At 32.8% G+C, this 14,988-nt stretch overlaps 2 protein-coding genes across 6 annotated transcripts; both read right to left on the reverse strand.

Annotated features, from left to right (window-relative positions):
* Positions 1-427: 427 nt before the first annotated feature.
* LOC106100802 (trans-1,2-dihydrobenzene-1,2-diol dehydrogenase-like) lies at positions 428-4,141 on the reverse strand. Of its 5 annotated transcripts, none has more exons than XM_013279834.1 (6): positions 4,055-4,141; positions 3,100-3,304; positions 2,596-2,887; positions 1,798-2,044; positions 991-1,144; positions 428-633 (listed from the first exon to the last, which is right to left on the reverse strand). In XM_013279834.1, exons 2-6 carry the CDS (start codon positions 3,302-3,304, stop codon positions 515-517), a joined length of 1,017 nt encoding a protein of 338 aa, XP_013135288.1. In that variant the 5' UTR covers positions 4,055-4,141; the 3' UTR covers positions 428-514. The 5 variants fall into 5 exon arrangements, with proteins under 5 accessions (XP_013135288.1, XP_013135289.1, XP_013135287.1 ...); XM_013279835.1 differs by lacking the exon at positions 4,055-4,141 and adding an exon at positions 3,630-3,851; XM_013279833.1 differs by lacking the exon at positions 4,055-4,141 and adding an exon at positions 3,561-3,851.
* A 1,716-nt stretch (positions 4,142-5,857) lies between these two features.
* Positions 5,858-14,792, reverse strand: LOC106100726 (cystathionine gamma-lyase). The gene is made up of 8 exons (XM_013279727.1): positions 14,632-14,792; positions 14,128-14,288; positions 13,556-13,752; positions 13,036-13,126; positions 11,757-12,024; positions 8,758-8,910; positions 8,293-8,467; positions 5,858-6,956 (listed from the first exon to the last, which is right to left on the reverse strand). Exons 2-8 carry the CDS (start codon positions 14,278-14,280, stop codon positions 6,812-6,814), a joined length of 1,182 nt encoding a protein of 393 aa, XP_013135181.1. The 5' UTR covers positions 14,281-14,288; positions 14,632-14,792; the 3' UTR covers positions 5,858-6,811.
* Between the last annotated feature and the right edge of the window lie 196 nt (positions 14,793-14,988).

Here is a 14,988-nt window from a genome sequence, read left to right on the forward strand (position 1 = left end):
GTGTGTGTTTACACTTTACTATAATAGTATAGATAGTATTTTAAACCACCTAATGTAGTCATCAATTATAATTAAAGTTAATTTTAGTAATTAAGGTCTATAAACCAACAGTCACGGACCTCCAATGAAGGCCTAATTTAATCCAATCATACATCTCAATTGTCTACTGATTAATTAATAGATTTCATTAGTATTGTTAATTGTCAATTTATTACTATCATTAAAAGAGCAATACTTTATATTTGTTAATTCTCCTTGTAAATATATAAACTTTTAGGCCGCTTAAAAACAGTAAATGAAACAAAGTTTTGTTGCTTTCTTAATACTAACATGTCCAATATTGTTTATTTGCATCATTAAAAATCAAACAGCCTTACAAATAAATGTGGTAAGTTAAACTTAGGAATAAAATCAGTATAAGCAAATATTAGTACAAATTTTAATTATACTTTCTTTTTTATTCCTAAGTTTAACTAAATACCGCGTTTATTTGTAAGGCTGTAAGTGTTTTAACTCAAGGATACTCTTTGTCGTCGACATCGAAGTGCACGCCGACCTGTTTACGAATCTCGTCTTCCAATTTAGCCAGCAAAAGACTCTCTTGGTGCGACATTCTAGGCGATTCCTTCAGACCTAGAAATAAAATTTAACGTTCTATTAATTGTGGGAAAACTTCAAGTATACATTTGACTTCAACGGAATCTGACAATGTTATTTATTGTCTATGGATTTATTTTAGATTTTAATGTTTAAATTGGTACATGTTTTTTTTTTCAATAAGTCTGTGATTATAGCCCAATAAAAGTACAATAATTTAGTTATGTTTATTATAAGTTCTCATTTCAATTGAATTAAACTATACAACCGCCAATTATAGTAAGAGTTCTTTAGATATTGACAATGTTACTTTAAAAATTTATTCATCTAAATTACAAGTTTGAGTTGATTGGAGTTATTAACCTTATTGCTGTGGAATACGATTAGTTTTACCTTGTTTTATACATCTCGCAACTTCCATAGCTTCGAAAACTAAACCGGCGCTATTCTCAAAGTTGTACGGGATGCTGGAAGTATGCAGGGGAATCTTTTCAGCTGTGCCATCCACGTGGATTAATGTTTCTGGGAAATGGAAGGGGTCTTCTATCTGTAAGTTAAACGATTTTTCGATTCATGATATTTCGCTAACAGAGATGATAAGAAGGAGACAAGCCACATATGGTCTATTGATTAGTACTAGAAAATCTTATTTAAGTTAATCGTAAATGGCAGCTATTATATGCACCCAATAAATAAACCTAAATTTCGTGATTGTTGGCCATTTGCTCTCGCTCGCGTTAAGATAAATTCGCAGAATTGTTTATGAAAATATTTATCAACTAAATGCTATAAATAACGTTATTAAATAATAATTATATAACCATTACATAACGTTGCCGGTCATAAGCCGAAAGTTAACCGATGACCCCTATGTTTTAGTAAACACCTTTCGTGTCGATATTACATAATAAAGACCAATGACGTATGAACAAACTATGAAAAGTAATATTTTTAAAAACCTCAACAATTAATTTGGACGAGATGAAATACTAGAACAGTGTTCTAAGGAGTCCAGTTAGTGTTACTAGATCAAAAAAACCTATTTCTGTATCAACAAAAAGTGTTTTTCAGCAATTCATAAAAGTAATAATAAATTGGGACGTATTTTCTTAATAAAAAATAATTTTTACACTATGACCTGGATTTTTTCCATTTGGTGTTAAGTGTAGCTAACTGTAGTGAAGGTAAAAAATAAATTACCGTCGCTCTTCCTTTGCTTCCATACACAGTTGCCTTGTTCCAAAGTCGCATCTGTGTATTGATGATAAGTACCGCTTTTCTACCACCCTTGTAGTCCAGGATGACGGTATCCACCAAATCGACTCCCTCCTCGTTCAGATCTCCGACCGCCGTCACCTTGATGGGTTCTTCTTTGAAAATGTATTGAGCGAACTGCAGTGTGTATATGCCAATGTCCAGCACCGCACTTCCTCCTAAACCCTTCAACCTAAAGATGCGAAATTTCTTGTACAATCGCAGTACGAATATTTTTTAATACACTCGATAACATTTGCTTTTACATTTTCTTTAAATAATATCTGGGAATAGTATGTTGTTTTTAGATATATTGCATGATTCTTTCATAAGTTATATTGTTATTTCATATATTCATAACTCAACTCTTTTGTTTCTTTTACTATAATTTTACGATGTTGGCTACGCAGTGCCGGATTAGCCATATAACTAGAGTAGCAAATGCTACAGGCCATGCGAATTTGGGGGCTCCGCGCTCCAACGCCTGTCTGACAGTTAAAAGAAATAGTTTTATTTAATACTCTAAACTTGAGGACCTAAAACAAACTTGGGGCCCTGGACAGAATTTGCTACAGGCCCTTCGTTGGCTTAATCCGGCACTGTGGCTAAGTAATCACAGTGTGTTTGCTGTATATGTTAAGGATGTTAATACATATTATGTAGCTGTTAATTATTCCGAATAAAATAAAAGAAACAGTTATGTATCTTGTTAATGTTGTTTTAAAGTAGATATCCTTTCCTTACCGAAGTCTATCGACGGCAGCGATCGGGACACCGAAATTGACCTCGACGTATTGAATATCTCCCAATTTTCCGGCGTTTATTTCCTTTTCCAACTCAATGTACGCTGGTGAGAATCTAGACCAGACTGCTTCCATCAAAAATAAGTTCTGCTTCTTCGCGAACCTAATCAGACTCTCAGTCTGTTTATAATTAAGGCATAGAGGTTTTTCACACAGGACATGTTTGCCGTTTGCAAGGTATAGCTTAGCGAGCTCATAGTGGTCGGGGTTCAAAGCACCGATGTACACAACGTCTGAAACAATGGATAATTAGTAAAATAATGAGAGATGCAAACATTCTGAGCAATAATGTCTTGGCTGTATTATTGTCTCTTATACATCTGAATATGTATATATTTAAACGACATTGTTATATACGCTGAAGGAAAAAAATCGTAATGCACATATCGACGTGGAAAACAAAACGCGAAAGCATGTGTCGAGTGTAGGTATATAAAAAAATCACCGATGTCTTTGCTGGCAGCCATAGACTGATAGCTATCAAACACTTTAGCGATGCTATGAGTCTTGGCGAATGCCGTCGCTTTGCTCTTGTCGCGAGCGGCCACTGCGACTATGACCTGGTCCCCCTTGTTGGGGTACGAATTAAACGCGTTGACGAAGTCATGGCAGATTTTGCCTGCTGTAACGATACCCCAGCGAAGAGTCATCTGTTGGAAACAATTCAATCACTTTAGATATTACCGTACATATAGGTTAAGATGGTAATAAAGCCCTTATAACATTTTCAAGTAAGTTTTTTTATTCACATTTATTATGTAGGTATTCTCATGAATTTCAACTGTCCTTACACCTGTATACGACATATCTCTGCTTGAAAAAAATGAGAAAGATAGTTTTACTGTTGCTATACAGGTTTAACGACAGTAGAGACACCAATAAAACACTATACGTATTGAAAACTACCTATATTTTGCGGTTTAGACAAATATATTATTCTGATACGCACAAATACAATGATAAAAATATACTAACTCGCTTGAATACATAATTTTTGTAGCAAATACAGAACCAGAATTTAATAGGAATAATTGATTTCTAACTGTTGTCTATGGTAAGTTATGTATGGTGGCCAGTGGCAGCCTATTCTTTGACGGACAGAATTTAACACAGAACAACCTGCAACGCGGTTAACGACGATGCACCGTGTTGCGTTTGTGTTCAATATTATAGCATTTTGCCTGTTTGCCATAAATTTTAAAACATAATATTTATCTCGACTGTATGTCGCAAGTTTTTAGAATTTAAACATAAAATTTACTGTCATGCATATAAATAAAACACAAGTTAATTGGTTCACTCTCAAAATTACTGCACTTAACCTATAATTTTGTTACTGAAAATAACAAAAACCATTTATTTGCTATATTATAATATACGCCTAAAATTAATAAAAATACCTTTTAATTATTTTACGAATGTTGCTAGCCACAGGCCCACCACGTACGGAGACAAAACTACAAATAATACACAGCTAATGTCAAAACACTTAATAAAGAGATGGCCACTTTGGATAACGATTACTGATTATGGTAAATTACATAAGTTTCACATGAGTTTATCGTTATCGGACATTCAAGTATTTAATAACAATGTTGGCCTCGTTATGATTACAAATAGATAACTTTTCGCCTTTTTGTAGGAAAAAACCACCAGCAACGCTCAGCTGTCATTCAGCTGCTGCAGAGAAAATGGATTTAGCAGAGTATGGGATGTAGTTTGAATAAGTATTACTAATATTATAAATGGGAAAGTTTGGATGGATAGATGTTTGTAACCTATACTGCTGAACAGATCTCGCAGTTCCACAGATGCAGGGCATAGTCTGAAAGAACACAGACTACTTGCTTTTGTTTTTTTTTTTTAATTTCACTCATACGGAGTCGCGGGCGAAAGCTAGTAGAAAATTTTATTTACACATCCTCTCCTCTCTCCAAAGGTAGCGCAGACGCACCTTCGCTATTTTAGCGATGCTAGGTGACATTGTTTGCTTATTTGCCATATTGTGCTTTAAATGTACCCATAATAAACGGCGTGAGGGTAGCGCTCTCTCGGTCTGTCGTCCAGGGCACCTAACAGAAAAGGACGCCATCGGTACGCGAACTATCACATAAAAATTATCACCCCTAGTCATGATTAAATAAATCGCCGGAGAAAGCTTGCCCTGAGGCGAGAATGAAACCAAAACCGGCACTGCCTAGAGTCGATAATTGTCGCCTCACTAGTGCATATAGCTTGGGGTCTTTCTTTGTCCTTTTAAGTAGGTATTAGTTGACTTATCAATATAATCAAACAAAGTTTACTATTTAGGGAGAGTCTTTGAACTTAAAAATACAAAAGTTAAATCAGTTAGGTTATGATTCAATGAAACTTGTTGAAACATAAATTTATCCCTGGCTATTTTTAAAGATTCGTCTATTTTTGCGAGCGCGGGCTCGACCTTGAGTATAAAAATGTGCTAGACGATTTGCAATAATTTTCACGCGGGCATCCGAAGTTCAAAATCAACGTTGTAATAAGAATATGTATTATTGAACAAAAAATACCACAGCCAATTTTAACGAAGTAAACATTTATGAAAGTTAGGAGTAAAATTACCAATTTTCCCATCTAGTTATAAAAGATTACAAAACTAAACTAATGTAGCATTGGAATATTCACTATCCACATCTGCCAAAAATTGATTGACGATTTTTTATTGAATATATAATTAGCTCCTGCGTTAATTTAATAGCAAAAGTTTGTAATATTACTATTACGCTACAATCAATGCTATAAATAAAAAGATCATTTTTTCAATCACATATTGTGGACTGGCCAATAATTACCCAAATATTTAAAAACTCTTGTCTAAACACGCAGTCAGCGTTATGTCAGAGATTTTTTAAATCGAAATTATAATTTCGATTTAAAAAATCTCTGACTAAAAAAAAATAACTCTATTCAAAATAAATAAATAAAGATCAATTAAAGTCCTAACAGTAGGTTAATGTGTTTTTAAAAAACAAACAACCTTTGTATCAAGTGACCTCTTGATCTATGCTAAAAAGCACCATTATAGTTAAAAAAGAAAACATTATCATATATTCCAAATAGGTTAATTTGTTATTTTAAATAAAATAACGTAGTGGTTTGAACCATTATATATTGACATTCTATTGTGATTTTAGTTTCAAATGTTTTTTTTTACATATTTTTAGAATTATACACTTGTTATACGATGATTTGTAAATAAGAGAATAAATAATTATAATTTAAAATGGTTGTAAATAATAACAATATATAAATGTGCTCGGATTCTTTAAACTACTGTACATTATATAGATTTAAAAATATTTAATTGAAACAATTTGTTTAAAAAACTATGATTGTAGACATTCAAAAAGGTAATAAATGCAAAGTGTTATCTTAATAAAAATATAAATACAATGAGGAACTATAATAGTAAAGGAAAAAAATTGTCTATTTGCTCGACTGACAGGTAATTAAGGAGGGCAAATAATGTAGGGTGTTTCCCGTTGGGCCGATCATTTTAAGGATCGAGCCAATGAGTTCTTTCCCATTGTGGCGATCGAATCCACACAATGAATATCGATTAATTGTATGCATTCGATTGGAAACAAATGCTATTTGGCCGATCGGCCCAACGGGAAACACCTTCAATGTCCCAATTTTATTGCGACCCCCTACAGCCTCAATAAACTAAGAAATTTCATAGCTTGAGGTGTCATTTTCAGAATTTTGCCCAGTGTCAGTAGGTTTGTGATTTTTAAGCCCAGAACCCAATAATCAATCACGATTTACACTGACTTATCTTAAGTAACAATAATTAAGACTTGCAAGTCATTTGTCATTTTTAATCAGGATCGACATCTAAATAAAAAAAACTAATCTATGATTAATTTAAGGATAGATTATTGAGTTTGGCCTTTAATTAACGATTTCTTGTTATTTCTCAATCAAAGAGATTCAAAAAATACATAGAGTAAGCATAGTACATTAGTAATTTGACAACTAACATAGGACCTTACAAAGAAGTTACCAGTGAAAAAAATGTTCACTATGTATAGTCTATATATTTCTTCAATGTCTTTGCATTTAATGCTTAGTAATTATATTACTATTACAGTTATTTTATTAAAAACTTAATTTCCTAATCAGAAGGCAGCTATGAAAGCTTGATCTAGATCGTTAATCAGATCGTGCGTGTCCTCGAGGCCGACTGACAGCCTGATGAGGGAGTGCGTGATGCCGAGCTCGTTGCGCTGCTCCTCCGGGACCGACGCGTGCGTCATCACGGACCTGCACATATTTATTACATGATGTATTATGCCCGGTTTACACTTGGCCAGTACATGACAATTGCGACGGTGCTGTAACTGGTGCCAGTTAACGTCCACACTGTGCCAGTTGCTGAAGTCTCACAAGACTCATCCAGAGTCCAGTTATTGAACGCTACTGATCAACTGTACTGGCCGAGTGTGAACCTCGCATAATGCCTGGATCAAACAGTTAGCCAGGCATGGATTGTGTGGACTCACTAGAACCAATTAGTGTTCACATCATACCAGTGGTCAGTATAGTTATAAGAGATTTAAGTTACTGGCCAAGTGTGAACTAGGCTTAAAAACAAATATGCATCAGTCCATTTTTTTAAATTAAGCATAATAAGGTTTGCCTATTTAAAAAAATGAAACATTTGAACTCCTTTCCTTTTACACCTCACATGTGTTACAAAAATTAACGGGAGCTACGTATAAGACCGTTACTCATTTTTTAAGCAAATAAACTTTTTTAAACAACTTTTTGTGATTATAAAATAAATTGTTTTAATATATTGAATCCTAAAAGACATGATACTGCAGGAAAAAATCTGCTTAAAACATTTGTGGAATGTCAACTACAACTATGTAGTGTGTAATCGTAATTTTGGGGAGGAGAAAAAACGCAACTTAGCAACTGGCACAGTTCCAAACTGTTACTCGGAACAAATGACTACAAAAATGCGACAGAATCATTAGTTCATTACAAGATGACTAGACATTACTATGAAGAGCAAGATAAATAAAACCATTGCATTTTAGTAATTACATATCAATAGAAATAATCAACAATTAAGAGTATCATGTCTGTACATATGTATAACAAAGATAGATAAGAATCGCATTTTACAATAACAACAAAAGATTTAAAAAATGGAATTAAAGTTTGTTAGCATACTAATCCAACTTATTAATTAGTCATGATTTGATAACAAATGCATCTATTGTTAGGACAAAACGTAATTGTATTTAAAAAAGGTTATACAAAAGATTTAAATTCATGGAAAAACTAGCTTTCGCCCGCGATTTCGTCTGCGTGGAAATAAAAAAAATGTAAAAAGCCTATGTGTTCTTCCTGACTATGTTCTACATCTATGCCAAATTTCATCGAAATCCATTCAGCCATTTAGGCTACAAACTCTAACAAACATTCATCCATCCAAACTTTCGCATTTAAAATATTAGTAGTAGTAGTTATCCTCCCTCAAATCGTAAACTACAAAAGAAAATAATAAAATATGTCTAATAAAACATATCAGATAAACTTCAATATAAATAAGCATTTATCGCCTATTTAGATATAGTTTACAACTTACGGTAATTCAGCTAAGCTCTCATATCCACCGAGACTTTCTGCCAAGATGAATAATTTCAACGAACTCAAAAACTTCCTGGACTCCTGTAGTCCGCCTACATGCTTGAAACTGAACACACCCGAGTGTCCTGTCATCTGTTTTTGTGCTATTGCGTACTGTGGATGTGTTGGCAGACCTAGAAATTAACAAACATAAGGCGTAAAGCAATAGTAATAGAGTTTAATTTTAATTGTCCGTATAATCAATATAAACGAATAGGTTCAAGAGAAGAATGCAATATAAGTTTTCATACATCTTAACAGCTCAGAATATCGCACGAGTTTTTGCTGTCAGGGCAATAGTTATGCGAGGGGAATTAAAAATAAAAAGATTGTAAAGAATATAAGAGTAAAGGATTTTAAAAAGACACGTCAGTTGGGATCATGACACCTTAAAAAATGTAATTGTAAACATATTACACTTTACCTGGATGTAATACTTCAGTAACTTTAGGATGATTCTGAAGCCATTTAGCTATTACGTAGGAAGACTTCTGATGCTGTTCCATTCTAAGAGCTAAAGTCTTTAGACTCCTATTCACGAAATAGCAATCTGTAGGTGATGGTACCACGCCCATAGCTGTAACAATATTACGATAATATTAAAAAAGTAAACTTTATTTATTGTTGTTCTCAGAGTTCAGTAAGCTAGCTTAGTGTTTTGGTATCAGAAATCTACACTAAGGAGCACCTTTAATGATTCATTAACGTTCCTTATTGCGATAATAACTATATCTTCATTGGTATGAATAGCCTTTCATGAAACAAGGTCAAGGAATGTCAATGACGTTAAAATGGTACATCGTATACGGGTTTTTTGCGCGCTATACGAGAACTAGGGCACAAATTAATCATAAAGTAAAGGGCAAGTTAATGATAAGGATTTAAATTGAAAATTAAACTTTTGTTTCTTAAGCTAAGACAGGAGTTTAAGTGGTTCAAATAGGTCAATTAACGATCTATTTGAAACTTCAATGGCTTAATTGGTTAATTCCTATCTAGTTTTACGGTCCTACATTCTTATCATACTAATATTGTAAATGCGAAAGTTTAGATGGATAGATGGATGGATGGATGTTTGTTAGAGTTTGTAGTCTAAACGGCAAAACGGATTACAATTAAATGTGGTTCAGTTGAGAAGACACTCTGGAAGAACAGATAGGCTGTTAACACTTTTTTTTAATACGACGCGGACGGAGTCGTAGGCAAAAGCTAGTTATTTCTATTTTCTTTTACATATCTTTCTGTGTACATAGAAATACAAATGTATGAGACCATTTAACACTCCTCTGTAAGTCTGAGTAAATTTTCGTTAATATTGTGTTAAATTGTGAAATAGACAAGCGGACGTTAATGAATCATGGAAAATGACTGTTACTATATCGAAATTTACTTATAGAGTCACTTGAATATAATCACATATGTGATTATCATTTTCTATGCAAGTCATCACTTGTCCGGAACTCGCAATGACGTAACAAAAACTGAACGCATTGTTTCCATTTACTAGTGTATTGTGTTTTAAACATTTTTGGTCTGTTTTAGAGGTTAAATTTTAAAAATTCCATCCTATCTTAATCATCTTTATAAAGCAGTTTGAGAAATATTAACCATCACAAAACCAACTTTTAAATGAACATTAAAAAGGTTTAGTTAGATTGTTGAAGTAGTTTTCCAAGTATTCTATATAACCTCCTCTTAAATATATCTAACGAAACAATAAATTAGATATAGAGTATATAACTGGGATATCATGAATTACGTCTAATGTTACAAAATAACACGTTAACCGCAGTGTTTTAGTTACGTTTCGCAATCTCGTATAGATTTACATAAACGTATCTCATATAAATTAGATGTTATTCAAATAGGGAATGTATGAAATATTTGCAATAGATAAAATTGATTATCTTTCTATAATTTATAGGATTATTAGTATCAATTTATCATATAAGTCGAGTCGTTTATCAAAGTACAATAGAGCCGTAATTCAAAGCTTTACACTACATTTTATGAACACTTATATCAACATTATTCATAAATATCACATTTTCATATTAATAGTGACTAATATCGATAATTTTGAACTAGTAACACCGTCAAGATGAAAAATTTAAGAAATAGAATGGACTGGTGAATAGAATTGAGAAGTCTTTTTTCTATTATAAGGTGGTTAATAAACAAGCGACTACCAGGACTTGTCAAAATAGCGAAGCGACCGCTTCAATGAAAGAGACCCATAGAAAGGGGGTATTTCCTTTTCCTATGCGGCCGTTCCTTCGTCAAATCCATCTCTTCTCATCCTTTACTTCAAGAAAATGTTGGAAAAGAAAAGTGGACTAAAATAAGGACTACGGCAGGCACACTCATTTGACGTAACTCGGAATGACTTCTATTTCACGCAGGTCTTCCGTAATGTGGTATTGCACCGGGCGACCCAGCTTATTCTTGCAACAGATGTTATTGCGGGCTACCACTGCTTTATTGTGCTTCATGTGTGTTTTGATACTCGGAGTTTCTGGGGCTTCCCTAGTCGACCCCATTTGTTCAACAGCTGTTACCTGTGTTTTACTAAAGTGGTTTGTAAAAACCCATAGTGGCGATACGTATAAAATTTCTATACTATTGTTATCAGATCTGTCTTAAACTTGAACGGAAGTATGTAGTCGTTAACAATTATTTGACCTTGAAATATTCTCGGCAAAGGTGACGCGTCACTTCACTTGCGTCACATTGTATGAAATAATTACCTAATTTAAATTGCATGGTGTAAATAATAGGCCGGATACATAGTTATTGTAATGTTTCAAAGGGAAGACAAGTAGACAACAAAAGAGTATTCAAACGTGATGTTACGTTCAACAAAAGAAATGTATTTAAGCACGTAATATTTTTGTAATAGTTTACTTGTAAGCAAGTATCACGCCATTGTTAATTTGAAATTAAAAAGTGTATATTTAAAAAAAAAAACTTATCACAGGCTGTAAAATTTATTTAGACGTGAGTAATTTGTCTGGGGGCAAATCATACATTAATCCCATGGGTATTTTTCCGTGTACGTTTAAAAATACTCTGTACCTATAAGGAAAGACACTAATAATATTACGATGACGCGATTACGATGCAAAAACGGCTGGTTTGTAAAGTTCGGAAGCAACTTGTTTTATGTGGGTGTGTCTACTCAAATTCGCGTATTAAGTTTGCATACCAATGAACCGGTTGTATTTTAATTTATTATTATATAATGGGCCCTTTTAAACTTGTCTTTTGACTAGGACTAGCTAAACATACTAAACATATCTAGTAAATTTATATCTGCTACATAAGAACCACGCGGGATTTAAATTTATCATCTATCATCTGCAATTATGCCTCAGTTTCATATAACATTGCTTATCTATCCTGTTAAGTGTGGAAAAAACTTACCGTTTTGCAAAAATCTAAGTCTCTCCTCCAAAGCATCGTCGTTAAGAACAGCTGCTCCCATGATGACGTCAGAATGTCCGTTCATATACTTTGTGAGTGAGTACACGACGATATCCGCGCCGAAGTCGAGAGGCCGCTGCAGGTACGGTGTTAGGAAGGTGTTGTCGACCACCACTATGATGTCGCCCTTCTCCTTGGCCACCGCCGACACCGCGGCTATGTCTATCACTTTCAGCAATGGATTTGTTGGTGTTTCTATCCAAATCATCTACAAATAGAATCAGACGTTGAAAAGTGTCGCAACATAATTCTGTTAACCCCCTCCTAAAGCTGGTAAACAGGCTAGTAAGGGCTCTGAACAGGATTGTAAAATGCTGTTATTAAATGACCTTTTTGCCATTTTCTTCACGCAAAGAAATAAATAATGAATAATTAAGGTGTACAAAATTTAATATAATCTTGTAAGATTTATCACCCGTTATCTTAACGTAAACATTTAACAACGAAAGTAGGCCTCTTCAGAGTTGGGAGAATTTTACACTACTGGAAATATTACGAAAGATACCATCGTATTAACTATATTCGTGTAATTTAATTTAACTGGTTTTTAAAAGATAGTTAAATATTTTTTTCTCCTTTAGAGGACGCTTTTTTTTTAACTTTTTTTTTAATTAGTGGATTTTTAAAAATCGAATCGAAATCGGTAATCGGGAATTGTGATAGGAACTTCATACGTTCGTAAAACTATGATGAATTCTCTATAAAATTATTAATAATTTAAAAGAAATAAAATATGGTTTTACAGCTGCGCTTATCACCTTATTATAAACATTTGGTTGTTAATTTTTGTAATGTGTTATAATCAGTAATGTTATCACAAACTTAACCTTTGCTAAACGTTTTTAATGTATGCGAAATTTGCACATATACTTGGCACAGTTATATACAAACATTCTTATCGAACAATTTTGTTATGGTTTAAACATTATTATGAACATTTGAGTAACATAAAACGATTTCGCGATAAATGTTGTTGTGAATGATTGATTACTGAACAGTTGATATGCTTTTCAAAACAAACCAGCAATAATTCAATTTCTTGCGAAGCAAATACGAACCTCTGTAGAAATGTTGAGAATTTCTACGAATTAATTTTAAATGTTTTTCCAATATACCAGACTTAATTATAATTTTTAACTTAATTAAAATAAATTGTCTTAAACTCTTGTTACACTGTGAGTTAGGTGTTGTGTTCTATGATAAGGAATATTTTAATTACCTTTGTGTTATCTTTGATAGCATTTTTAACAGATTCTAGATTTGTGAAATCAGTAAAAGTTGTTTTCAGACCTAATCTGTCCAACACGCGTCTGTAACAATTACGACAATTAAGTAAAAAAAGTTCTCTTATTTTAATAAAAAAAAATAAAAACCCTTCAATTTATATAGGAAATTTTCTATGTACAGTCAGCTGCATCAACATGTATTACATTTACAAAACTTGTGCAGGCCTTTGGTTTCTCAAAAACGTATGCAATGTCAAAAGTAATTTATGATCAGGAGCATAAATTGATCCATTTATATGAATTTCTAAAATAAAAGTTTTTGGAGTTTTATACATATTTTTGCAGCTGACTGTACATTCCGTCCTCCATTAAAAGTAAGCAATGAAACAAGGCAGTAGTTAATTCAGTACTTTTAACCAATATCAAGTGACTTTTATTCCTTTGTCATCTACCAAAATAATGACAAAGAAGATGACTAATCACAAAAGGGAGTTATTTTCCTTAAATATTTACCTAAACAATCTATTTGTGCCTCCATACACATCATCACAGGATACAATATGGTCCCCACTGCTCAGTAAAGAGGCAATAGTGGTTGTTGCTCCTAAACCTGATGCAAAAGTTAATGCATGTTTCCCTTTGTCTAACGCAGCTAAGCATTCTTCTAGTGTATTTCTTGTAGGATTCCCTGATCTACCATATTCAAAACCCTAAAAATTTCATAACATAGTTATAAACCGATAGGAACATTGTTAAAAAATACATTTATAAGAAAATTAAATACAATTAAAGTATTAATAAAAATCAATATTTAATTCATGCCAATTAAAAAAACAACAAAGTTTTAACTTTTGAAAGAAGAAATCACTGTTTTAAATAAATATTTATTTTATTTAAAAATTAACATTAATTTGTGTTGCAAGCTGCATTTGAATGATGAGATGATGCAACAAATGTCATCAGACTGCTTCAAAACACTTTACACAGCTTATATTTTTTTTTGTATATTTACACACAATTGAGCAATTAAGATTTTCCAATCAATGCATATAAAATTATGAAAATATACTTGTGAAATTACTTACAGTATGTTCCGCAGGTGCAGGTTGCTTAAATGTTGTAGATGTAACTATGGGTGGTACTACAGCAGCGGAATTCCATTTTTCAGGATCCTGCCCTGCATGAATTGCTAATGTGGCAAAACCAGGGATTTTGTTCAAGAAACCTTCGCTAGCCATTTGATAAACTGAAAAAAAAAGTCTTTAATTGAACACGCAATCAAGATCAATTTAAGAACGTCTGTCGGAAATTAAAATGACCTTGTAGAAAATGCTTAACCTCAATAAGAACTGGAGGTTTAATTACTGCCTATGGGTGTTTAATTACACTTTATAAAAATAAGCTTTAAAAATTTAATTAATATATATAACGTTCAGAAATAATTATTTTCAACGTATTTCAATATTTTTTTCTTATAACACGTTTTTTGCAAGTAATTTGCTGGCAAATACATCAAATATAGAGTAACCGGTGCCGACGCTTTCATCACCGTGTCAAATTTCAGTTAATAAAATGGTTTTTTTACTTACTGTGCCCTTAAATTATCACAAAAAATATTACAATTGTTTTATTGGAAACAATGAAGTTTTAATATTGTATGGATTAATTAAAACACAGTCCGAAATTACGCGAGAAAGCAAGTCAATGACACGTACTGACAATGCCGAAGTAAAGTGTCGAATGAAAATGAAAAAGAAAAGAAAATTCAAATTCAAATTATTGGAGGAGCATAGATAAGCGCATGTCATCAGTTAATTGTTTAGGACAGATAATAATGATGTTAACACCTCGACCGAATTTCTTGGTAATTTTATTGTCTCACATGGTCATTCATGCTGGTTTATTTTTCTTTTTATGTCAATAATCCTATTTATTTCGTGAAATTA

This window comes from Papilio polytes, unplaced genomic scaffold (assembly GCF_000836215.1).
Source record: "Papilio polytes unplaced genomic scaffold, Ppol_1.0 DF824047.1, whole genome shotgun sequence".
Lineage (NCBI taxonomy): Eukaryota > Metazoa > Arthropoda > Insecta > Lepidoptera > Papilionidae > Papilio > Papilio polytes.